This window comes from Dromiciops gliroides, chromosome 2 (genome assembly GCF_019393635.1).
Source record: "Dromiciops gliroides isolate mDroGli1 chromosome 2, mDroGli1.pri, whole genome shotgun sequence".
NCBI lineage: Eukaryota > Metazoa > Chordata > Mammalia > Microbiotheria > Microbiotheriidae > Dromiciops > Dromiciops gliroides.
In genome coordinates, this window is record NC_057862.1 from 87,123,147 (window position 1) to 87,151,052 (window position 27,906).

The following is a 27,906-nucleotide window of genomic DNA, read 5'->3' on the forward strand; positions in this document are numbered from 1 at the left end:
TCTCATTTCTAGATCTCAGTTGTTCCTCCTTAAAATGAAAGGGTTGGGTTATGAATAAGCTTTCAGCTCATTTTTCGAGCAGTAAAACTATGATTCTCTGCTTCTGTGACTTCCTACTTAAGGGTAGAAGTTGCTTTTAGCACCTGGATGCCAATGTTTAGAATACTAAAAAAGCCAATTATGGTATAATTATGATGAGCAATCTTGGCCCTAGAGGATAGATGAGGAAATGCACCACTCTCCTTCTACTGGAAAGGTAGGGGTCTATAGATACAGAATGGTGCATATGCATGTATGCATCACATATAATAAACATGTTGGTTGATTTTTTTATAAATTTTTCTTGGTTATAATGGAGAATTTCTAGTTATGTGCTAGAGGAATATCCAGAAATGACTGAGAAATAAAAACAAAGGGCATCAAGAAAAATTATTATTATTATTTTTTTTTAAATACCATGTTGTTGGATTGAAAGTTGCCCAAAGCTCAGTGGCTCCTTCAGGTCAAATGATCCAATGAGCAAGGATCACATGTGGGTTGTGGATGGAAGTAAAACACTTTGGTATGGATAGGTGTCATAAGGAAGTAGGCTGGTAGCTGGGATATGCCAGCTGCTGTGGTTGACAGAATATTGGTTAGGGAGTGGTAATACCTTGTTTTAAATTCTACTTCTGATGGTTACTACAAGCATGACCTTATATAATTCTTAATTCTCAGTTTTCTCATGTGTAAAAAAAGGGGCTGAATTAGTGGCCCCTGAGGTCCTTTCTAGTTCAATATCTATAATATTTTGTTAAATGGGAAATTTTAATGCTATATTTGAAAAAAAAACCCACCCTTTTTTCACCTGTAGCACTTTCCCCCCATTCCCTTGGGAAGAAAGGAAATGGCTATTTATAAGACTACCCCCAATATACACAAACTTACTCAAGACCACCTTCTCCGCCTCTGCCCGGAAACAAATATCACCATTTGAGGATGGAAGAATTGACTCTGAGTGCCTTTAGGAGCAGGATAGGTGCCTTATATAAATGAAAGTCTAAGCTGTGTTCACAAAGGCTGAATTCCAAATATTGCTTTCCCTTAATAACAAAGGAGTCAACTTCATAGATACCTACCGGCTTCCCGTTCACCTTGCGGAATAGCATTATACATTGCAAAGAAGCCCGTGTTGGTGACCATAGAGTCACTTCTGAACACAACTGTCATTTTGTTTGAAGAAGAGAAAAATGAGAGCTCTGTCCCAGCACAGAATCTCCCCATGGACAGGTAGGCAGCTTGCCCTCCATCAAAGACTTCAAGAAAGTCATAAGGGCACCCATAGATATCTTCTAGTCTGAGGAGTGAAATGCATTGCATTGGCATCAGTTTTCCCACCATTATGGTCTAAAGATCATTTCAAATTCAAGTTAAGGAAATTTAAGAATAGTTCAAATGAATATTCTGACTTTTTAAATGGCCCTTTACCTCAAGAAACTTCAGGTTCCTAAAGTCTTTCTTAAATATTGGATTGAAATTCTTTGATTCAATCCATTAGTCAATCAACAAGTACTTAATAAGTGCCTGCTAATACGTCAGGCACTGGGGATATAAATAAAAAAGGGAAATAGTCCCTGTGCTCAAGAAATTGTCATTGTATTGGTTTTCCCAGATGAAGCAGCATAAATAGGTCTCCATATTCTTCTATGATCATCTACTCAGACATAGAGGAGAGTGAGTGGGTGACATATTTCAGATAACCTATTTAATCTGAAATCTCCCTTTTAGTTTAGCACTACAGATAACACCCAAACAAGTGTTTTCATTTAATGGTTTCATGGGAGTACAGGATAAGTCTTAGTCATCCACACCACAGGCATTGATATATTCTCTGTCCAGGCAAAAGTAAATTACTCTTGTTCCCCCTTTCTCTAATAGCATTCTTTCTTTCTATCTATCTATCTATCTATCTATCTATCTATCTATCTATCTATCTATCTATCTATCTATCTATCCATCTATCTATCCATCTATCTATCCATCTATCTATCCATCTATCTATCCATCTATCTATCTATCCATCTATCTATCTATCCATCTATCTATCTATCCATCTATCTATCTATCCATCTATCTATCCATCCATCTATCCATCCATCCATCCATCCATCCATCCATCCATCCATCCATCCATCCATCTATCTATCTATCTATCTTAGTTTTTCCATCATCTATCTTTCTATCATATCTTTCTATTATCTATCATCTATGTATATTTGCCCATTTTCTTTCATCCATCAATCCATCATCTATTTAGTATCTATATTTATTTGTCTCTGCCTGCCTCTTTTTTGTTTGTTTATTGCATTTTAAAGGCAATTATTTATCACAGCCTAAAGACAACAATACTTGGGGACTAAATATAGATTGAATGCACTGAATTGTGTCCAGGAAAGATTATAAGGTTGTACAATTAGAAGCTGTAAGGGTTCATAGTGGTTATCTAGTCTAACTCTCTAATTTGGCAGATCATGAAACTGAGGTCCAGGCAGGTTATTTACATGTCCTAGGTCACCCAGGGAGTAATTGGCAGAACCAGAAGTTGACTCAGGTCCTGTGACTCCAACTTTAGCCTTTTTCCACTACATCTACAGCTTCCTTATATTTGAAGATGTTTTGAAGCAAGTTGGATAAAAGAAAGGAACTTTACTGTGATATAGTCTGGAAAGATAAAACCAGAAGGAAAAGCTGTCAGGAAACTTCATACTACTGGGGGATGAAGGTGAGAAACAAGAATGGAAAAGCTATCAAAAAGAAAAAATAATTAAGCAAACTATGGAAAAGTAAGGACAAAATAATATCCTTCTGTAGAACTTCTAGACAATTTCCAATTGAAATTTAAAAAAAAATTTCCCATAGGAAAAATCCAAATGTATTTAATAAAAATATTGATTTTGGTATAATCTGGATATTGCAGGCATGCTGATTTAAGTTGTTTACTTACTTCAAACTGGGGACCTGAAGTTCTATGTGGAAATTCTCCTTCACATGTATAACCCACACACATTCTAAATCTGTGGGATAGTTTTTAGGATGCCAAGGGCTATAAAATGAGCCAGAAAGATTTGAGATGACTCCACCACAAGAGTTACTTCCTCCTGCAAAAAAGGGGAAAAGGAAGTCAGGGTTTTCTTTTATACAATCCTCATATTTTCACCACAAATAATCCAGGAGAAGGTGGGATAGATACATGTAACATTCATCATATCTCATAGTTTGGGAACTGGCAAGTTGGGAAGATGGTTTAGGTATGAATCTTGGTAGGCAAATCAAGGAAAGATCTAAGGGTCCTATACATATGTTTCTGTGTTTGTGTTTTTGTATGTGTGTATATGTAGGGCAGAGGTGGGAGTTCATGGAGATCGTACACTAAAAATGGAAATGTTATGGTACCCTGATACTGGACTGACATGCTCATGAACTGAGATAGCATGTATCCATCATATTAGTTGTCTTCTGCTCTACATTGTTTGTCCTTAATTCTCAGCCCTAGTAGACCTGTCCTACACAGAATTATTCCATCCTCTCACTCCTTACTCCACCTCCAGCCATGTAAAATCATCCCTACCAGCTCATCAACTTTAGATTTTATGGCAGGGGGATGCAAGGGAAGTTGTTTTAGGGGCATTTAATTCACTTACTACTTTGTCCTCATAATTTCTAAATGAATCATAAGTGGAAGAAGAAAATCTACCCTGCTTTTAAGGATTCTAGAAATAGTGATTTCAGTGAATTCCATTACAGGGAAGTGACAGACTTTAAATACCTCTGGGCACAGGTGCTTGTGGAATTGAAAAAGAAAAAAAACAAGAAAGAGTTTAGGATTTTAAAAAAAATGCACTTAAATGCAGGCCAGAATCCTTATTGCTATTGATTTCGATGTTTTGATGCCTTTGATGTTTCCTCAGTAGAGAAAGTTCTATTTCTGCCTTATAAATGAGTCAACCAAATGAGAAGATTATATCAAAAGACTCTCACAGAAGTCAGTCATGACTGATTTCTGCTATGTTCTGAGATTCACTAATACTGTAGGTGCTTGGATAGTTCTTTGATAGGAGAGAATTACATTAAATCTACAATCCCATATGTGATTTAAGGAAAGAATACTTAAGTGGTTCTTTTTATGGAATCAGCATTTATTAAAAACATAACAGACAAATCCCCATTCCCTAGTGCCTGACCTGGTGCTCTGCACACAGTAGGCATTTAAAAAAATGTTTGTTGTTGCTGAGGATATCTAGTACTCTTACAAAACTCTTGGCATACCTGGAATCACATCTGGAATCAAATTTTCAGCATCTATTTGTATAAAAAAAGAAAAGAAATGTAAGGAAAATTCGACTTACATTTTAAAAATTGATAAGAAAATCTTGCTATGGTGGCTCTGCCTATAAGAATTAGACAGCATCTGTTGAGCATTAACACTTTTATTTCCAAATCCTGGGTCTTAAGCTCCAACAAGCAACCAGAGAAGCTTCATAGCCTAGCTGACAGTGTGCAAGATCTGGTCAGGAAGTTATAAATTCAAATAACACCTAAAAGATTATTAATTTTGTGATTGTAGGCAAAGAACTTAAAAGCTAAACTCATTTTACTTGCTTAAATTGGAGATAATGACCTCACAGGGTGTTTGTGAGTATCAAATGGAAAACAAATATACAAAATGGCAAGCACTGTATATATGAGCATCTCTCAATCCCACATACACGTGTGTGTAATGTCAGCTATTATTATTGCATATAATGGTTTCTATAAATAGGAACAAATGGATTTTCTGGTACTGGTCCAGTCTTTCTGTGGGATGCAGCCTTTCTTCCTTTTCATCAAGATGTAAACATCTCCTGGGCCATGGTTCCCTCACTGTTTCTGTTGTCATATCTTTGTAGCAATTGGTAGCATGTATTCAATTTAAATACTAGGGTCAGGAATGTTGAAGGAAGACCAAATACCTGAACAGATGACTCCAGCATCTTCATGATGACCACAGTTGTGTTCATACCAACCAGAGTGGGCACACTGTCCAAGATGGTTCTCATTTCCTGCACACTGTATGTTATCCAGGAGAATGCTTCCTGAGCCTGGTCCAAAGTGAGCTTCCCCAGGGGTTGAAATAGCTTTTCCACATTTGAGTTGCCTGCATACCACTTCTCCTTCCTTTAGATCCCATAGGTCATCACACACTGTGCCCCAGGTCCCCTCGTAATGAACCTCAACTCTTCCTGCACATCTCCCGGAACCACCAACAAGGCGCAGTTCTGGTCCTTCATCTAAACACAGAGAACTTTTTTTGTGGGGCAATGAGGGTTAAGTGACTTGTCCAGGGTCACACAGCTAGTAAGTGTCAAGTGTCTAAGGCCAGATTTGAACTCAGGTACTCCTGAATTAAGGGCCAGTGCTTTATCCACTGTGCCACCTAGCTGCCCCGACACTCAGAGCAATTTTAACTGTGAATTTTTAAAACCCCAGGTAAATAATGAATTATACTTAATGAAGTAGAAAGATCAGTGTAACACAAAGGCTCTGGAATATCTTCCCACATTTAAATGCTTTTTTCCTTATAAATATCAAAACATGGTTGTATTTCAATACTTCTATAGAAGTATATTGTCAGATGTTTCAGGGGTTGTTTTAATCACTTAATAATTGGTGTCCTTCAATAAGTATTTATCTCTCATGGCTGAAAGTTTCCAATATAATTTGTATTCATTTATTCACCAAATATTAAGCAGTAGAGATAGAGGAGAAATATGGTTCAAAGAATGAAAACATTGATTTCCATATTTATTCTGGTCAATATAAATTATTGCCCAGTGAAAGCTCCTTAAAAGACTCTAGCAAGTAAAAGAGACTACACTTTTCCCATTCTAATTTCATCCATGCTGGTCACATAAACCTAGACTTATTCTCAACTTTGGTAAAAACATAGAAGATATGATGTTATATATTTATAAACATTTGTAAGAATAGTCACCAGAACACTGGATAGAACAGCTTTGATGAATTTATGGGAGGATTTGGATGAGACTTATACAGGCATGGATGATTTTCCATCTGTATCCCTGGGTGGGGGATAACACTAACAAGATGATGGATAAACTGGTATATTGGAGTATTTCTAAACATGCTTCCCAAATCAAACTAGTAACTTACAAAACAATACCCTAATGGCCTGAAAGAATTCATGCTGCTCCGATAGATATATATGTACCTCTTTAACTAATTAAAAGTGTGCTTAATGTTCCATTTTACTCACAGTTTAATAGCAATGCAAGCATTGGTTCTTGCCTCCTCTATGTCCATTTTTATGTGCCATGGCTCTCCCAAATCAGAAAAATTCAACTTGTCTGTTTTTATTGACCATGCATATGGATCTAGCTGAACATTAGCCAGGATGTAGCTTAGTTCCTGGGAGGATGTGGATTTTACTAATGGGTGAGATGTAGTTCCAACACTCATCACTTGGAAAAGCCTAAACATGATGGGTAGACTTAGAACTACAGGAGGACATGGCACAAATGCCATTTTCCTTAGGAAACAAATTGGGTGGCCATTATATCCTCCCTCTGGTCACAAAAACCTAACTAAGTGGCTTTTGTCGACCTGCAACATCTCCTTTCTTAGTATGCAGAAATAAGGACAACATGCCATTTCAGAATGAATCTCAACGAAGTTAGGCTGCTAGACCAAATTGGAATTAAGAAATGGCTTCTGCAAAACAGAACTTTCCCCCTGGATTTTCTTTTAAAGACAAAGGACCCAATTTAAGTTACTTACTTGTTTCCTGTTCATTTTGCCTAACAGCATTGTACATCGCATAAAAGCCTGAGTTGGTGATCATAGAGTCACTTCTGAAAACAACTGTCATGATGTTTGAAGAAGAGAAAAATGTGAGTGCTACAGCTGAGCAGAATCTTCCCATGGACAGAGAGGCCACTTGTGGTCCATCAAATATTTCAATGAAATCATAAGGACAGCCATAGATGTCTTCCAGCCTGAGAAGGTAAACAAAGGGTTAGTCAGACCCACCTTGTAAAAACCTTCCCGATTTAAAGCAAAGCAAGAATATAGACAAGAACACTCAAGACTATTGGAAGTGAAGATTTGGTGTGTTTAAAATCCCACTTTAAGATACATGGCATTAGTTACCTTTTAAAAAAATCTTTTTGGCTTCAGGGCCTTTCACTTTTTTTGCCCAATGATCATATTATGTTATTAAAACAAATCAGAAGCTTTCAGAGCATAACTTCATCACCGGCTATGCCATTTACCAATCACACAGCATCATAAAGGAATAATAATGTATAATAAACCATATTTTATAAAAGTCTTCTCAAACTTTATATAGGGCAAATAATTGGGTGCTGAAATTAAAATGACAGCAGGAGAAAAAGAGAGATGGAGCTCATTTGCAGTGTGGCAGTTGCTCTTGAAGAAATCATTTTGAAGGAATTGGTAGTTGTCAGAATGATGGGTCTTGAAAGTGAAGGTAAAGATTGATTATGCTATTTACTGTTTCATCATATTCATATGGGATAAGATGTAATTTTATTTGGGAAGAAATGAGAAGGAATAAGGTATATCTTCTTTCCTCACCTTTTTTTTTTTTTTAAGAAGTACTGATGTAAGGAATGGAACCTATAGGCTGGGTTCTCAAATGGTTAGTGTACACAATTGTTACATATTGGGGACACAGTCTAAATTAGTTGCTGACTAGATACAATGCACACATCCAAACGCACAACATCTGAATCACTGTAGGAGATGGTAGATCATTATACGATTCTACTGCATTTTAGAGTAGGGAAATGGAGTCTTTTGTGCAAGGAACAACAAGGAGGCTAGTGTCACTGGATTACAGATTGGGGTGGAAAGGGATATGTGAGTGAGATTTTCCCCACCCCTTAGTTATAAGAGATTTAATATAGTTTAAAGTGATTTTAATTATGATAATAATCAGCATATTAACTGAAAATTATGATTTATTATAATTAGATATCTTATTTTAATTGTATTAGTAGATTTAGTCTCTCTTCTTACTTACTACTTAATAATGTCAGATGATACTTTCCAATGTAAAGCATTAAGTAATATCATAAGATACAATCGTTAGCAATACTATATTTTAGAAACCACAAGTGTTATTCTTGACTCAAGAGGGCGTCATGCAGCTCACTAGCGATATACTTGATTAGAAGGGATCATGCAGCTTATGACCCTGTTGCCACGAGAAATCTGATATGAGTAATGGAAAATTCTGACATTTGTCATATAGGCAGTTTCAATATTTCCTAAGAAGATGCTTTAATTTTAGATACTTTTTAATTACTATTGTACAGAAGCATTCAAGCTCTGGAAGGGGTGTAAAAACCCATTGATTTTGTAACTCAAGGTCTTTCCGGTCCAACCGCTGAATGACCGGCTTTATTGTGAGATAGGCCTTCTCTCAATAAACCTATTTTCTATGGCTTGGAGACTGCTGTTTCTGCTCCTCTGTTGGACTTAGAAATTTTCCTGACAGATATAAAGAAAAGAAGAATGGAAAGCTGGATGGGGGACAGGTTATGAAGAGCTTTAAATATCAAATAGAGGATTTTATATTTGATTCTGGAGGCAATAGTTAGCCATTGGGGTTTATTGAGTAGGGGTGGTGTGTGTGTGTGTGTGTGTGTGTGTGTGTAAGACAGAGACAGAGACAGAGACAGAGAGAGACAGTGAGAGAACGACCAGACCTTCACTTTAGGAAGATTTAGCAACTGAGAGGGGAATGGCTTGGAGTGGAAAACCACCCTACAGAGGGTGGTGGCAGTGTTGGAGGAGAAAAGGGGACATATATAAGATATACTATGAAAGTAAAATGGACGAGTCTTGGCAAAAATTTGGATATGAGGGTATGAAAGAGATCAAGAAATTGAGGATGACACCTAGGTTGCCTGCCTGGGTGACAGGGAGGATGGTACTATTGTTGATTACAATAGACAGGTTCAGAAGTGGGGAGGGTCTAGAGGGAAAGATAATGTACTTGTATCCCTAGTGGCTCACATTGTATGTACTTCATAAATCTTTGATTGACTAATAGGAAGAAAGCCTAAATAATACAAGCCATGACTCAGGGTTTAGTATAAGACCATTAAAAGGAGAAATTGTAGGGGACAATTGTCCAAATGAAAGATAAGAAGATGAATTCTTATATTTGGGTCAAACTTATTTAAATTGAATGAATTCTTTTTGATGATAATAAAACAACATTTCACTATGGATAATATTATGGAATTTTAAAATTTTGCTCTTTTGCTGTCTTCATATTTTCTTTTTTAAAAAAATTTCATTTCTTTTCATTTTTTTTCGTGAGGCAATTGGGGTTAAGTGACCTTTCCAGGGTCACACAGCTAGTAAGTGTCAAGTGTCTGAGGTCGGATTTGAACTCAGGTCCTCCTGATTCCAGGGCCAGTGCTTTATCTACTGCGTCACCTAGCTGTCCCCATCTATATTTCTTTTTTTTCTTTTCTTTTTTTTTTTTTTTGCTCAGGGCAATGGGGGTTAAGTGACTTGCCCAGGGTCACACAGCTAGTAAGTGTTAAGTGTCTGAGGCCGGATTTGAACTCAGGTCCTCCTGAATCCAGGGCCGGTGCTTTATCCACTGCGCCACCTAGCCGCCTCCTATATTTTCTTAATAAAAGAAAATCTTTGCTAAAATTATGAGTTAAAAACCTAACCCAGATTTTGTTATTATTAGCTGAAGAAGACCATTTTGAAGTTCTGTTCTTAGTGCCAGAAGGAATTATTTTTTTGCATTTAAAAAAATTTATTTTAAAATTAAATGCAAAACAAAAGGAAAAAAGAATACTTCCACATACACAGAAGATAAGAAAAAATTAAATATAAAAAATAAACTTCCATTTCACAAAAACTTATGTAATAAATCCTACATGTTGCTTTCAAAGCAACACAGCTTTTCTGTGTTTCCTTTCTAGTTTTTTTTTTTGTTCTCTGCTGTGTACTTTTTATTTTTTTTTTTCTCCATCCCTCACCCCTGCCCCACCCTGGAGAAGACTACAATTAAACACAAACACACACATGTATATATATGCACACACATATATCTCCATAAAACACACACATATGTGTATATATACACACAGATACACACACACACACACACACACACACATATATATATATATATATAAGACCATACTGTACATATTTCTATTTGTCAGGTCTTTTCTCTGGAGGTGGATAGCATCTTCAGAAGGAAGAGTTCTTGGCTTTAAAGAGATTGCAGGGTAGTAGGGAAACTAATATAAACACATTAAAAGTAGTAATATCAGGCAGTGGAGGGCTATGCTAAATGAGAGGTACAAATAGTAAGTACTAGGGAAATTTTGAGGAGGATAGGATTACCCCAAATGGGATTGATAAAGGAAGGGTTCATGCAGGGGGTAAGAAGTGAGACAAGTGAGATAATAAATGCTTTTAAATTGACTTAGAAAACAATGTAGGCACTGAATACTGATATAGAGGTCAGAAGACCTGGTCTGGTTTTGGCTCTGCAACTCATTAACTATATATGAGTGACTTTGGGCAAGTCACTTCCCTATTCTAGGCCTCAGTTCCGTTTTTCTGTAAAATGAAGAGGTTAGAATAGATGAGTTCTTGGGTCCTTCCCATCTCTAACTTTCTACAAATTTATGAAAGAATATAAATAATTTACTTACTTCAGAGTTGGAATCATGAGCTCAATATGGAATTTCTTATCCACATGTATCTCCCAGACACATTGTATGTCTGTAGGGTAATTTCCCGGGTACCACGGACTAGAAAATGAGCCAGAAAGACTTGAACTGACACCACCACAAGAATTTATTTCTCCTAAAACCAAACAGAAAAAAGGCAGCAACATAGATTTATTTCTATAGAATTCAAACTACACATTGATTCATGGAAATTTTGCACTTATAATTCTCTTCTCCCAATGGAATTTTAAAATGGATCTTTATGACTCTCACTAAATCAGCTTAGAGGCAAAAATGTGCTGAATTTGATTCCCTGGAAGATGCTTTAACAACAGTATGATGCCTTTTAACTCTTACCCCTTGAAGCACAGTTGAGCTACCTTAGCTGTGACAGATTCAATATTTTGGTCCCACCTAATTCATCCACACTTGGTTAATGTCCCTTGTACACTGGTACCCCAGGCAGCTTCCTCTCCCCTGTACTTTGGTTGACAGAGTCAGCATTATAACAGGGATTCTTAACCTTTTTTTGTGCCATGGACCCCTATTGTTCCAGGAAGCCTACAAAACCCTCCTCAGAATAATGTTATTAAATGCATAAAATAAAACAGAATTATAAAACAAATCAATTATATTGAAATACAGTGACAAAATTTAAAAAAATTCACAGATCCCACAGTAAGAACATTCGATTTATAAAACACTAATTCAACAAATATGTATTAAGTACCTGCTTAATAAATGGCTCTGTGCTAGACAGTATGGGTGACCTAGAAATAAATGTCTTCCATTTTGAAGAAGGCCCCAGACTAACCGTGCTTCACTCTCCAGACTTCTTGCTACCACTGAGGGAGCTGCCTTATCCCTTTGTCCTTCAGGCCCCTTTCTCCCATTGGTTCCTCCTGGAACCTCATTTTCAGGAAGGTCCCAGACCAGCCATCTTTCCTTCTCCAGACTTTGCCCCCATCTACCCATGCAGGTACCTCACTCATCCCATCTCAGATCCCTTTTAATGTGTTGACTTCTGTCATTAGAACAGATGCTCTTTGAGGTAAGGAAATGTCTTTTGTTTTGCCTGTATTTGTATCTCTAGCTCTTAGTAGAGTGCTAGGCATAGTAAATGCTTAATAAGTTCTTGTTGACTGAAGTTGACTTAGTCCCTGTCTTCAAGTAGTTTATAATTGAATAGGTCAGATAAGGCATGTCTCTGGAACAGATAATGGTAGGTCTCATCCTTTTCCTGTATTCTAGATATTTCAGGAAGCAACCCCAGGTAATTGGAGTTATATCATTGAGCTATCAAGGGGAAACACCATGGATGAAGGAACAATTGGGAAAGGAGAATGGGGTATTCCTCCTGAGTCTCCATCCCCTTTAGATTTGAATATATACCACATAAGTTCTTGGGAGAAGTAATGAAAATGGCAATAAAATTACATGGGATTGGAAAAAGAGACTATTTATAAAATGAACCAAAAGATGATTCAAATTGCTCTAAGAAATGGCTTTTGTCTGAGTTTTGTGAATCCTTCTTCAAAAACAGACAAAGCAATGGAAAAACTTTGGTATGGGTTGTCTTCTCCTTCTTCTTTTTTTTTTGGTGAGGCAATTGGGGTTAAGTGACTTGCCTAGGGTCACACGGCTAGTAAGTGTAAAGTGTCTGAGGCTGGATTTGAACTCAGGTCCTCCTGAATCTAGGGCCAGTGTTCTATCCACTGCGCCACCTAGCTGCCCCGCTATTTGTCTTCTAAACACACTTCCAATGTTCTTCTCCAATGGTCCAGTGGTTAGCAAACTGGTTCCTTGGGAAAGGGAACAAGTAACATCTCCTGGAGGCTAAGGAGAATGGCATAACCACAGAGTTGAGAACGGTAGGGAGTAGAGCTGTATGGAGAAAATGGAAAGCAACAAATGGGGTACAAAGTAGAATATGATAAATCCACAAAAGAAACATGAACAAGGTGTTTATGAAGGCTCATGAGAACTAAAAATCACTGCTGTGAGGGATCAAGCTAGGAATGAAGGTGGGGCAGCACAAGACATGTTTGAGGAACAGCAAATTGTCCAGTTTGGCTGGGACATAAAGTGAGATGGAATTGTGTAAAATAAAACAGAAAGGTAGAAGGCATGCTCCATTTGTTCCCTGATGCTTAAGGAAACTGTGATGTGCATGTGTAGAATGCCACAAGACTCTTCTGCCTGAGAGGGATCTCATGACATATTCTAAAATCTAGAGCACCGTGGGCGAGTTATTGATATCTCTGTTGCCATCAAGGTGGTTTGAGTTACATTCATTCTGTTGTTGTTGTTTTGGTTTTTGTAGGCTAGTGAGGGTTAAGTGATTTGCCCAGGTCACATAGCTAGTAAGTGTCAAAGGTCGGATTTGAACTCAGGTCCTCCTGAATCCAGGGCCGGTGCTTTATCCACTGTGCCACCTAGCTGCCCCCGAGTTAGATTCATTCTGAAGTTTTAGATGAAAAACAAAGACATACCATTGGTGTTATTTTTGGAAACTTCTGGAGAACCTAGAAAGAGAAGTAAGCAAATGAATAATATCCTACAGGGGAAAAAAACAAACAACAACAACAATAACAACAACAACAAAACCCCATTCCAGTCCATTTTCTACCCAACAATCAAAATGGTCTTCCTAAAGTGTAGGTCTAACTATGTCACTGCCCATCCCACTCCCAGGCTCCATTCCACTCAATAAACTCTAATGGCTATCTTTAGGAACAAATATACAATTCTCTCTGGCTTTTAAAACTCTTTATAACTTGCCCCCTTCCTGCCTTTCCAGTCTCATGCTTTACTCCCCTCCATGTACCCTCTAATCTGATGAAACTGGCTTCCTCATTATTCTTCACACAGAACAATCCAGTTCCCAATTCTGGGTAATTTCATTGTTTGTCCCCCATACCTGGAATTCTTTTCCTCATCTCCATCTTTTGGCTTCACTGACTTCCTTCAAGTCCCAGCTAAAAGCCTACCTTCTATAAGATACCGTTCCCTATCACCCATAATGTTAATATCTTTCTTCTGGGATTTTCTCCAGTTTATCCTTTTATCTTTTCTTTTGTTTGTTTTTTTTTATACTGGGTCTCCCTATCTTGCTCAGACTGGAAGTATAGTGGTCGCTTGTGGCCTGATCCCACTGCTGATCACCATGGAATCTTTGATTTGCTCAGCTTTTGATTTGGGTAAGTTTGCCTCTTCTTAAGCAATTTGATGACCTCCATTACTGGGTTCTTAATATGTTGGTGCTGGACTTAGCATGGATATGTAGTCATCTTAAGCCATAGTATAGCTCAACAATCCCAAACTCAAGCAATCCATCAGTATCTGCCTGTCTCAAGGATTACAGATGTATGCCTCCATGCCCAGCTATCCTGTATATGGATATTGGCTATATCTTGTTTGTACATAGTTTGTATTGTTTCCTCCATCAGACTTTGAGCTCCTTGAAAGCAAGAACTATCTTTCTTCCTATCTCCAGCTCTTAGCCAGCACCTAGCATAAAGTAGGTGCTTAATAACTATTTATTGACTTGACTTGATATACTCTTGTAGCAGAGCTAATGTCCTTAGTACATCCAGAATAAGGTCAGGAAGTGCTAAATGAATCTTCTTTTAAGTTTGTTTCTTCACCTTAAATCCACCTATTTGCTTCATCCTTCTCTGTTTGAAAAACAGAGAACAATTAGTTCAGGGAGGTGTCAAGGGCCTGAACTAGGGTGGTGGCTGTATGAATGGAGAGAATGGAATGTATCTCTGTATTTCTATCTGTTTACTTGTCTACTTGCCACCTAGCTGCCCCTGATCATTCTTTCTTGACTGATATTTAGCCCAATGAAATGTTCAACCAACATGCATATGTATGTGTAAGTGTTTGTGTATGTGTAAGTGTAATTGTAAATTTAAGTGTATGTATATATATATTCATATGTATGTGTGTATATATATATATGTATATATATATATATATATAATGTATGCTTTGAGAACACATACAGTTTGAATAAATATACTTAGGTGGTGACGTAGATAGAGTGCCAGGCCTGGAGTTAAGAAGCCTCCTCTTCATGAGTTCAAATCTGGACTCAGACATTTGCTAGCTGTGTGACCCTAGGCAAGTCACTTAACCCTGTTTTCCTCAGTTCCTCTTTTGCAAAATGAACCAAAAAAGGAAATGGCAAGCCACTCTAGTTTCTTTGCTAAGCAAAGCTCAAACGGGGTCACAAAGAATCAGACATGACTAAAGACTGATTCAACAACAACAATAAATATACATTATGTATATTGTACATATTACAAATATATACATTTCATGTACATATAAATATATCATATTTTTTGGGTTGAACATTTCACTGGGCTAAGGATAGTCCAATGATATGTACATGTATGTAATAAGGTACATATAGATATACACACTTATGTGTAATGTATACACACATATTTTGTTGGTTGAACATTTCGTTATCGATATAGACGTATAGAACACTTACTATGTACAAGTCATGGAGTTAGCTGCTGGGCATACAAAAACGAATAAGACATTTTCCATTCCTTAACAGAGCTTATGATTTAATAAGGGAAGTAAGACATATATATGAATGACTGTTAATAAATACAAGGTAGGATGCAAATGTTTAGTAAGAGGAGTCCAAAGTACAAGGAGACCTCAGAAGCCAGAGTATGATGTAAGAAGATGATGCAGCCTTTGACATACCTGAAGGTGTAGTAGTGAAGTTTCTTGCATCTGCTTGAATAAAGAAATAAAATGTCATTTTTTTTAAAAAAGCAAATACGAAGTGAAAGAGAAGCCAGAATTAATTCTGTAGGGCAGTGATTGGAATGTTATTCTTCCTTTAGCTGTGCTTGAAGCAATATGACAAAATTCTTTTCTGGAGCTTTTCAGCAGCTCAGTTAGAAAAGGATAGATGGGCAAGGTATAAAGGGGACAGAGTTACTTAGAATTAGGCTCCCTGTAGCCTTTAGACACTGGCATTTGAAGAAAACTTTAGAAAGTTGGTTTCCTGACAGAATAACATATACCTGAACAGATGACGCCAGCATCTTCATGATGACCACAGTTGTGATTGGACCATCCAGAGTGGGAGCACTGGCCTAGGTAGTGTTCAGTCCCGGCACACTGCATATTGTCCAAGAGGATGTTTCCCGAGCCTGGGCCGAAGTGCGCTTCTCCAGGGGCCGACACGGCCTGTCCACACCCCAGCTGCCTGCATACTACCTCGGCCTCATTTAAATCCCACAGGTCATCACACACCGTGCCCCAGATCTCTTGATAATGGACCTCCACTCGTCCTGCACATCGTCCTGAGCCACCCACCAGCCGCAATTCTGGCCAGTCTTCTAAAGACAAAAAATTATTCATCTTGAACCTATGGAAGGTATAGTGTACACTTTATCCTAGGAACAAGGATTACCTATGTGATATAGTGAGGAAAGGACTGGACATGGAAACCAAAGACCTGGGTTAAAATCTTTCCAATGTTACGTTTATCTTGGGAAAGTTAGCTACCCTACTCCTCTGGGGCTTTGCTTAAAATGAGGGGATTGTATTACGTGATCTCTAATGTCCCTTTCAAATCCAAACCCAACGATCCTGATAAACATTGCCTCGAAGAGCTCATTCCTGGAAGTGGGAATTAATAGCTGTTTTAGTTAAAGCAAATAGCCTACTACTTAATATGTTGTGTATATTTCTATTATAGTCACTATAGTCGCGGGTGACTTAGCTTCCTGGTGATTTCTCCTTTACAAGAGAACAGAACTTAAGAATTTATAGCAAGTGTGGCATCTTGTACACAAGATGTTGGTAAGATATGTGCTTTGAGTTGATTTATCAGTAGTTGGGGCTTCATTAAAACTGAGCTATCTATGTAATCTCCTATGCATTCCTCTTGGTGATGAAAAAATATTCATTCATTCAATAAAAATCTACTAAACACCTACTATGTGCTAGGCACTATGCTAAGAAGTGAGGGATGCAAAAAAGAGGCAAAAGACAGTCCCTGACCTCAAAGAGCTCACAATATATTACTGAGGCAACTGACTGAGTAAAGGGGTACAGTCTATGTCCATGGGACAGAGTTTATTTCTGTGAGAAGTTTACTGGCTCATGTGCATATCAAAATGGCAACTTTTGGCAGTCATGACAACTTATTCTAACAAACTAAATCAAACATTGGTTCCGTTAACTGGGCCAGAAATATTGGAATGATTAGAAGAATGGAGAGCATTGAGATGTAACTGGCAATTCTTATGACCAAAACATATATAGTCAGTATTTTGGGGAGGATTGGGGTAGACCTCAGATTTAAAGAATACAAGGCCCAGTGGTAAGGCCCCCAGAAGGGGGAGACAAAGACCTCAGGATGCTGGCTCTTGGAGACCTGCACAATACTGCTGGGGAAGCCATAGCCAAGGGAAAGAGTGGTCCATACAGTAACTTCCTATTTAATTCTTTTTTTTCAAACTATACATTTAGCTCAGTTGTGCCCACTTGTTAAAAGAATATAGGTACTATCAGGATCCTCTAAATTTTGGCACTCAGATAAGTCTCTTGATTTTGTCTCTCCAATAATGTAATTATTCTACATCTAGAGCTCTTGCTTCACCAGCATCTTTTCAGATATATTTTGTCCCAAAGTATCAAGCATAAGAAATCTTAGGTACTTGGTTGACCCCCAAACTTTCTGGTCACTGAAGTAGTGTCTAAGTGACATATTGGAGAACTGAAAGTTTTTGAGGTTTTTAAGAGTGCCTAATTAAACTAAGGAGTAGCCAAAACATTTGTTGAGCTGAAATTGTATTAGGTGCTGGAAGAATATATAACTTAGAACCATATCAAGATATTTTAAACAATGTCATGTTACCTGTTTCTGAAATATAGCTTTAGACATACCTGGATTGGTATCATTTGAAACTTCTGCATCTGTTTATATAGAGAAATAAAAAATGTCTATCAATTTTTAGGCAATTTAAATGAAAAAGATAAGAGATTTTTGGGACTGTATATTGCTAAGTATTTATTAAGCCAGTATATGCAAGATATTTCTTTCAGGATAAGATTGACCATGGGTGAAATAAGAGAGTAATAATTTACTAACAAGCAACTTATTGATGTAGAGTGTTGTCAACATAAGCTTCCATAAATGTTTACTCCAAAGTATTGCTTAAATACCTTGGAAAACAAGCAGTATAGTATAACAGATAGAATGCTGAATTTGGAGTCAGGAAGATATGAGCTCAAATTTCCTTTTTGAAGCTTAGTAGCTGTGTAATCCTGGATTATAATACTTAACTTTTATGTATCTCAAGTAAACTCAGGACTTATCTACTATGCCATAGACAAATTGAGATCTTCAGAGATGGAGGGAATTTCTCCATACTCTGTTAAAATGCAAGATCCCTTGCATATTTGCAAATTACTTAATCACTCAGAATATCTAGCTTTTCTCATATAACCAACAAAAATCTCGACTTAATTGTTTCAATTGTTTTCCTTAATATTTTCAGTGGAATATAGGAACATATGAGTACTTTATACATATGTCAATCATCAGTAAACCCATATTTTAATTGTAATAAACTGAAGTGCTTTATTTCATATGAAAATTTAACACCTGAAATATTATTTCCAGGTTAAAAGAACTCAAATAAAATTTCATATCAATATTTCTTAGTTATTCTATTTGTCTTTGTTATCTTTTTTCACACATCACTATCATTGGTCCAGAGGAAACATAATAAAGGAAGTGGTTTTTTGAGAGATGAGGGTGTACCTGAGCAGATGACACTGGCGTCTTCGTGGTGACCACAATTGTGTTCAGACCAACCAGAGTGGGAGCATTGTCCAAGGTAACGTTCAACTCCTGCACACTGCATGTTGTCCAGGAGAATTTCACCTGAGCCTGGGCCAAAATGAGCCTTCCCTGGGGCAGAAACAGCGTGTCCACATTTGAGCTGCCTGCATACTACTTCTGCTTCATTAAGGTCCCATAGGTCATCACACACAGTTCCCCAGTTCCCTTGGTAAAGGACTTCGACTCTTCCTGCACATCTCCCAGGACCACCAACCAGCTGTAGTTTTGGCCAGTCTCCTAAAGACAGATACATGATGACTATAACTATGAAACAATGACTCCCTTTTTCTCTGTCAATAGCTAGGAATCCTGAAATACTATTTTCTTCCACCCCATCTTTTAAAAATCAAGCTAAGTTCCAAATCTTAAAATCAGGCTTATCTTCCTTGAAAAATTGAGGTTGATTGTATAATTTGCTTGAAGTCACCAGTTAACACCATTTTATTTTGGTAGTTAATCTACTTCTCCAAATGATTCTATTCAGATGATATGGAGGTACTAATTAGCATTGGTCCCTAAAACACGACAAAGTTTTTTCAGTGAAATAAAAAATAATCATTCAAATGAAGTAGGTTGAACCAATAGAATCAATTTAATACCAGCTTCAGAATTATCTCTTGGCCAAAGTGTCCAAACCCAACATGGACTTTTATTCATGACCAAGAATGAGAGGCAACAGGCATATCTTGAGTGATATTAAAATATTAAAAGAACCGGGGCGGGGCGCTACTCTACAGAGACACAAACCCTCAGAGCTTATCAGAGAGCTGCTTCTTAAGCCTCCATGAGGATTCCATAAAGGGGAGAAAAGGATTTCTAATAACCAAGAGCTGTGCATTGACACATTCACTAAATGTTTGCCTTACTATTGTACTCCAAGTAGTTTATGAAAAATACTCCTGAAAGTTCTTGTGTTTATTTGTGAGATCATATGCCCTAAACCCTTGGGGAGACGTTTCTATAACAATTCATGGCATACATGCTTGGTACATATGGTATCCTTTTCTAAAAGCTAACTAACCTTGGCTGAGTTATTGATAACCAAGGGGAAGCATACCAAATGGAGGCTCATGAGTAACATTAGTAGAAAATTACAACCCTCAGGACTCTGAAGGGAGGAGCAATCAGTCACTCATCATTATCACCATCAATATTGTCATCACCACCATTACCATCACCATCACCAACATCATCAACACCAATAGCATCATCATCTTCATCATGCTATTGAAGTCAGAGCCAACATTCCTAATGGTTGTGAATGACTGACTATGTCAATGTATTTGGGCAGAATCAAGTGGGCAATATCTAGGTAGATACATCAATCTGCAAATGGAAGAGATTCTTCATAGATCCAACCATTAAGTAGAAAGGAATTAATTTAGTAAACCATGTTGTTTACCTGTTCTTGCTGTTATTATCCTGGGTGTTGTTGTAATGGCTAGGGATACAAGAATGCCCCCCAAATCCCAAAACAAAATGAGACCTTTAAGAAATTATGTATCATTTCTTCCAAAATTATTATCTATTATAAGCTGCCCTAATATTTAGATGGGCATATTGAAAGAATACTTATTAAACATTTTCTTTCTAATAGGGATTGTATTAAGCAGTAGGGATACAACTACAAACAAATAAAACAGTCTTAACCCTCTTGGAGTTTACATTATAATGGAAGAACAATAAAGCATAAAGAGGATCTGGAATCCAGAGAGTAAGTTGAGCCAGGAGTGAAGAGAGCATAGGAAAGGACCTGCTAGAAAAGGGTGTTCTAGATCGACAATCATCAATCCAAAGAATAGGACATCAGGGGAGAGGTTTCATAATAATGGGAAAGCAATTAAAAAGATGTTGGGAAAAAAAAAATGAAGACTGAGTAGAGTTGGGAGTGAACTGAGCATGGTTGAGAAGTTTCTGGAAAAGGTGATCCAGAGCAGGGAGTCACTATTAATCAAAACTAAGTTTGCTTCTTTGTAACTTCCAAACATTGCTCAAGGATCTGCCATCATTCTGAACATATTTATGACTTCATGTCCTTGGAACCCAGTAGGATTTATTTGCCCTAAACATTTCCCAGTCATTTAATAAATTTTAATCATGGTCATTCTGTGTTTAAAACAAAATGAAGAATAACAATGTTATCACACTGGGTTTGGAGTCAGAGGACAGAGCTATAGTTGGTCATTTTGGCAGCCTGGACAAGTACCACAAAAAACACCTGTGACAAATAAGAAGTCAAATTCAATTGCCCTTACTTTGGGCTGAGAGCCCAGGATGTAGTTAAACTTAGGAAGGCAACTGCCTGGGGAGGGAATAGTGCAGTGTTTCAATAAAGATCTTAAGTCATGAGTGGTAGGTTGGAATAAACATTCTTTTGGGTAATTTACTACTTTTGCTAATCTATTCTCACTAAAATTAAAAAATGTACAATTGTACAAATTAAGTCTATGTTGTTTTGCTCTTTTTTTTTAAACTTTACCTTGGTGAAGGATTACAATTACTGTCAGAGTATTATAAATGTCCATTCCCTGTGACAAACTTCTAATTACTCCACCTTAGTTCATATTCTGTTATAGGGCCTAGATTATAAAACTAGCTTTTCATTTTACTGTGTTACCTTAAGGGAGACATCTCTATGAGCCTCAGGTTTTTGATCTGTAAGACTGGGGTGTTGAATCAGATGATCTCTAAGGTCCTTACTAGCGTTAAATGTATGATCATAGGATTTTAGAAAGGTAAGGGACATGAGAGATCACATAACCTAATCTCCTTGTTATACAGATGAGAAAACTGAAAAGTATGAACAGAAATATTCCAAATTCATATCTTGTTGTGAACAGAAACAACTATTGTCTTCTGATTCATTAGAATTGCTTTCATTTACTGTTCTCAATGTGTGGGGGTATATTTTGATAAATAGTATCTCCTTTGACAGAACATTGAATTATTAATTTCAATTATCATTAGATTATTAGTTATTCTGATTATAATAAATAAATAAATAGCTTAAAAGTAACCTGACAATTTAAAGTTGTTTAAAATCACAGCATAGTTATAGTTGGGCAATTACACTTATAAAAATGTGTAGAAATAGCTAATATCTGTAAATTAGGATTGATAGAAGAAAATACTGAATAAGATTATTAATACTCATTAAGCCAAAAGGTAAAACATAATGTAAAATATTTATAAAAACTAAATTAAATTAAAAATGGAATATGACTCACTTGTTACATGTGGTATCTCGGAAGCAGTTTCTGGAAGTACAAGAAAATAATTATATGGCAATAAATTTGTAGTCACCGTGAAGCTACAGTACTATTAATATTGGTAACATTTACAAACACATTTTGATGACATATTTTATATTAGGGAAAGTTCCTGGATCTGTAATTTCACTAGTACAGAGATGTCTCAGATGAGGAAACACTCCCCATCAGCACAAGTTAACACGTTTTTCTTTCTGCAACATATGGGCTTTTGAGAGCTGTCTGTGGGACTAAGAGTTTAAGTGATTTACCCAGGGTCACAAAGCCAGGATATGTCAGAGGCAGGGGCCAGCTCTTTTCTCTATTATGCCATGCTGCTTTTCATATCATCAATTGTACATTTTTTAAAACATGAGGAAGTGAAATAAAAAGATGATTTTTCAAAATTACGTACATTTCTTTTTTCTTTTTCTTTTTAAGTTAAGGGTTAAGTGACTTGTGCAGGGTCACACAGCTAGTAAGTTGTCAAGTGTCTGAGACTGGATTTGAACTCAGGTCTTCCTGAATCCAGGGCTGGTGCTTTATGCACTGTGCCATCTAGCTGCCCCATGATGTACATTTCTTTTTTTTTTTTTTGTGGGGCAATGGGGGTTAAGTGACTTGCCCAGGGTCACACAGCTAGTAAGTATCAAGTGTCTGAGGCTGGATTTGAACTCAGGTCCTCCTGAATCCAGGGCCAGCGCTTTAACCATTGCGCCATCTAGCTGCCCCCATGATGTACATTTCTAATATCACATAGTGCAAGGTTCAAGACAAAGTACAAAATATATTTAGGCCAGTCCCTTGCCCCCAGAAAAAAATTATCTTAATCTTCTCAGATTGGCAGTTGTATATTGATATAAATACCTAATCAAGACACTTGAAGGAAAACATTTTGAGTAGGATGTCAATATTTACTTCTTAATGGAATGCTAAGGAGTATGTCACTGTGAAATTGGACATTGTGGTTTTTAAAAAAAATTCTTACCTTTGGCCTCAGAATAGTAATAAGCAACAAAGTTCTTTCCTATATTGTTGTAACTGCGGTAGTACACAAGTGTCATTGTGTTAGAAGAAGAAGAGTATGTGGGGTAGGTTCCATTACAAATCCTCCCCAGGGAAACAGAAGAAAATCGATCTCCATCCAGGATATCAAAATATTCATTAGTGCAGTCCAGGCTATGGAAACAAATTCACATTCTCCATATTAGAGAACAATACAAATGCCATGTAGACTATAGACGTGTTGTTTTTAGACATCACAGAACTGAAATAGCTAATGCACAGAAATAGCTAGTATCTGTAAATTAGGATAAAGAAACAATCCCTGGTATTTAAATGTCACAGTAAGATTTGCAGGCAATTTTGCATATATTACCTCATTTGAGTCTCACACAGCCTTGAAAAATAAATGCTATTGTCACCCCACTTTACAGATGAGTCAGCTGAAGATCAGAAAGATGACATGAGTGAAAGGCAGAGTGGTATGGTGGGATGAGTGCTGTATTGCAATTCAGAAGGAGCTGTGTGGTGTTCTTCCCTCTGTTATTTATTACCCTTCTGACAAGATGAAGTCACTTAACATCCCTAAACCTTGGTTTCCTTTTCTGTAAAATGGTGATGCTAATAACAGCCCCTGGTTCATAGGTTTATTGGGAGGATCAAATGACTTAGAACACTATATAAATGTGAGCTGCCTTTATTAGCAAAAATAGTAAGAGAGGACTTGGGCAGGAGCACCAGAAATTGGGTAGGGGGTGCTAAAAGGGAGATGAGGACAAAATTCATTTATTTCATTTATTGCTGAGCAAACCTTTTCTTCTTCCTTCTCCTTTTTTACAACACATGCTCATAACTCTCCCCCACTTCCAGGACTCAGTACTCAGGATAGTACTCAATACCAGAGATTAAGTACATTATGTTGTGGGGTTTTTTGGGGGGGGGGCAGGGCAATGGGGGTTAAGTGACTTGCCCAGGGTCACACAGTTAGTAAGTGTCAAGTGTCTGAGGCTGGCTTTGAACTCAGGTCCTCCCGAATTCAAGGCCGGTGCTTTATCCACTGCACCACCTAGCTGCCCCGTACATTATGTTTTAAATAGGCTTCTGTGGGCTGGCCTGGAAACCTAACTGCTTATTATAATATTATTTCAATAGGCAAAACCAGTTAGAATTCCAAACAATTGGATTAACATATTAACTTTTGGAATAAAAACTATTCATAAATGAGAGACCACTTACATTTGCCAGATGGGCTTTGTGGAAGTGGTATGCTCTTTTGCTAATTGCTATTCCCAGAGTTATAACAAATAATTTTTCAGCTGGTCCATGTTTCACAAAATGTGCCTAGAATAAATAGTCAAATTGTACCATCAAAACAACTCTAAAACAAATTAAGTTTGTTGGGGAACCCTGAGACACTGCAAGACCATTGCTGAGGAGGTCACAGTCGGGGGAGTACGGTAGGGTCACACTGGGGAGGAAGTCAGCAGAGGTTTAGCCAAGGGGACAGGGGGCACACTGTCTGATAATTTCCTAACTTGGTGCTAAATTCAGTTGTTCCTATGCCCTAGTAATGCAGGTGCTCTCTCTGAAACCATCTAAATGTCAGTGCTCTGAGGCAAAGTCCTAACTTGCCTTCCCTGGATGTAGGGGACTAGTTGTACCTTCATTATAAAGTCTGGGTAATATCCATGAAAAGTTTTACAATGGAAATTTCTGTATGAAAAAATAAAATCCAAGTCCCAGTCAACTGCCTGCCTATAGGAAATAATGTTTTGATTGAACAACATTTCGGTAAAAGTAGTAACAATTGTAGTTAATATCTTGGACAGCAATTCATCACTAAACATTTTATAATTAAAAATGAAATGAATTGAAACTTATGGGATGGATTTCATTTCAAATTAAAATGTAGAAGGATATTTTATTCTCCTTTGTCAAGAAGAAACTCTAGAGAATTAATTATTGGGATGATAAAAGCTAGACCAATACCATGTTGCTACTTTACTTCGTACTTACTTAAGATAAGGAAATGCCAGCAATATGTGATCAGATGAATTGGCCTTTATTTCCCAAATGCATGTTATGTTGTCGTGCATTTCATTTTTGGGAGGGTTTCTAATTGCCCCAGATGTATTTGAGATGATGCCACCACAGGAAGATTTTCCTGAATGTAGAAGGAAGACATTTTCAGTTATTTTGTGTTATCACTATCATCTTCTAAGGTTCATGTCAGTTGTTGCCTACCATGGGAATCTTCTTATTACTCCCACTTCCAGGTGTCAATGCTTTCTCCCTCCTCAAATTCTCTTATATTTCTTTCTTTCCCAATTAAATTTAAGATTCTCGAGGGCAGGGACTATTTTGGTCTCTATATACCCAGAACCTAGCTCAATAACTGGCACATTTAATAGGCACTAAGTAAATATATTTTAATTAAATTAAGTCATGTCATACAGCCAATTTCCTGTTATTGTTTAGTCATGTCTGACTCTTTGTGACCCCATTTGGGGTTTTCTTGGCAAAGATATTGGAGTAGTTTATCATTTCTTTTTCCAGCTCATTTTACATATAGGGAAACTGAGGCAAACAGGGTTAAGTGACTTGAACTTGAATCTTAAGTCAGATTTGAACTCAGGTGAATCTTCCTAACGTCAGACCTAGTACTCTATCCACTGTGCTACCTAGATGCTCCAATTCCCTGTTTATTCCTTTATAACAAAGGTTCTCATGGGTCATTCAATTTTTGTGCTTTGATAGGATGAGAGAGATAAACTTGTCAAAATGTCTGTACAACCATAGAAAATTAAGGAATGAAGCACATGTATAAAATTGTAAATGTCTCTCATCTGTTCTCTTGTTTTTAAAAACAAATATATACAATAACCTGAGATCTCTGTTGCTAGTAAGCTTCTCCTTTTTTTTTTTGTGGGGCAATGAGGGTTAAGTGACTTTCCCTGGGTCACAGAGCTAGTAAGTGTCAAGTGTCTGAGGTCGGATTTGAACTCAGGTCCTCCTGAATCCAGGGTCGGTGCTCTATCCACTGTACCACCTAAGTGCCCCCATAAGCTTTTCCTTTTAACTTTTGCTCTATTGCCTGATTTTATCAGGCAGTCCTAATTGACTCACCATTAGTTTTAATTAATAAGTTACTGCTTCAGTGTACTAAATGAAATTCTGGCAAATGTATAAATGTTCTATCTTTTTATACAGAGATAACACCTATTACCCACCATAAGTAGATCATATAGTTTAAGTTGCTTTTCTAATAGTAGTAACATGGGCAATATAGTGCAGAGATGTCAAGGACATGGCCAGTCCCCCATGGGACTGTATGAAAAAATAAACCTAAGCCCCAGTCAATTGCTTGCCTATATGAGACAAGCTATACTCCTGAGTGCTGCCAGAACAAGATTAAAAAGTAATTGGAAAATATTTAACAAAACTAAATAAAAATACAATAGAACATAGATAATGTTAAAATGTGATTTTCTTAGTCAATCTGACCAAGCAAGATACCTAAAAAAGTGTGAGGAAGGCAAACTTCATTTACTTTATCACAAGCAATAAATTCACTGTCTGCTCTTGGACTGATTTTTACCCATCTGTACTTGGTTTCCACCATGACTTCCAAGAAGAGCGACAATTACTGGCTACTTGTTCTTCCTGATCTTACTAACTAAAACAATAGTAATAACTGACACTTATCGAGTACCATAGCACAGTGCCTGTCACATAGTAGGTGTTTAAGAAATGCTTGTTGACCTGTTGATTTAAAGTAAACAAAATGTTGTACAAGTATTATCTTATTTGATCATCATAAGAACTTTGTGAGGTAGTTAGGTGCTGTTTGTATCCTACTTTTCCAAATGAGGAAATTGAGGCTCTAGAGTGGCTTGCTCAGCATCACTCATTGAGTAAATGTCTGAAGTGGGACTTGAACCCAGGTGTTTCTGTCTGTGGGTCCAGTGTACTATCCAGCACATCATTGACCCTCATTGGTCCTTCCAGTGAGCTGGTTGGGCTGCAAAGTATGAAACAGCTTTTGGTTAGTAAAACCTATGCTTAGACTACAGATTTTAGTGAGCATCTTAGCTGGAAAGGCTGGTTCCCTGGATACCAGTTTTCTTAGCAGAATCCTTTGCCTATTTTTTCTAGAACTTCAGGGAGATAATGATAAAACATGGTAAGTGGCCTATACACAACTAGCTATTTCTAGGTTGGTAGGAAGCTCACCATTTATCTCTACAGGAGCAGCAAGTGGAAGACCTGTGAAAGTAAACAGAAAGAAAAAGGTAGTCAATGACTAGGCACTTTTCAGACTTTGGTGCATTATATTTGCATCACAAAATACAAAGGAAATTAAAGAAATGAAATTTTGGCTCATGAAATATCTAAAAAGGGCAGTTCAGAGGGGAGGGTAAACCTAAAAGGTCCCTCATATTTCTGGGATCCCAATATTAAGGTGTCACCCAAATAATGCTCTGTATATCAAATTTTGGCCCTCACATTACCCATTCATAGGGGAAGTAAGACTCAAGAAAGCATGATCAAAAGGTCATATATTTAGGTTTTTTGGTTTTGTTTTATTTTTTTGCAGGGCAGTGGGGGTTAAATGACTTGCCCAGGGTTACACAGCTAGTAAGGGTCAAGTGTCAGAGGTCGGATTTGAACTCAGGTCCTCCTGAATCGAGGGCTGGTGCTTTTTCCACTGTGCTACCTAGCTGCCCCCCTCAATATATTTAGGTTTAAAGTCACCTTAGAGGGTGTTCTTATGGGAATGAGAGAATATTTCCTTCCTTTGTCTTTTCTTTTCTTTTCTTCTTTTTTTTGCAGGGCAATGGGTATTAAGTCACTTGCCCAAGGGTCACAGAGGTAGTAAATGTCAAGTGTCTGAGGCTGGATCAGGTCCTCTTGGATCCAGGGTCAGTGCTTTATCCACTGTGCCACCTAGCTGCTCCTTATTTCCTTCTTTTGTAAAGACTTTGTTCTTGTG

At 37.3% G+C, this 27,906-nt stretch overlaps 1 protein-coding gene across 1 annotated transcript in view; it reads right to left on the reverse strand.

Moving 5' to 3' along the window:
• LOC122738329 (deleted in malignant brain tumors 1 protein-like) overlaps positions 1-27,906 on the reverse strand; it is a 146,609-nt gene that overhangs the window by 84,511 nt on the left and 34,192 nt on the right. Inside the window, 14 exon segments of the mRNA XM_043980376.1 lie at positions 1,119-1,336; positions 2,984-3,137; positions 4,989-5,306; positions 6,814-7,031; positions 10,755-10,905; positions 14,320-14,346; positions 14,470-14,512; positions 15,816-16,147; positions 18,544-18,900; positions 19,836-19,887; positions 20,919-20,965; positions 22,900-23,090; positions 24,930-25,077; positions 27,147-27,179. Coding sequence (XP_043836311.1) covers positions 1,119-1,336; positions 2,984-3,137; positions 4,989-5,306; positions 6,814-7,031; positions 10,755-10,905; positions 14,320-14,346; positions 14,470-14,512; positions 15,816-16,147; positions 18,544-18,900; positions 19,836-19,887; positions 20,919-20,965; positions 22,900-23,090; positions 24,930-25,077; positions 27,147-27,179 — 2,289 coding nt within the window.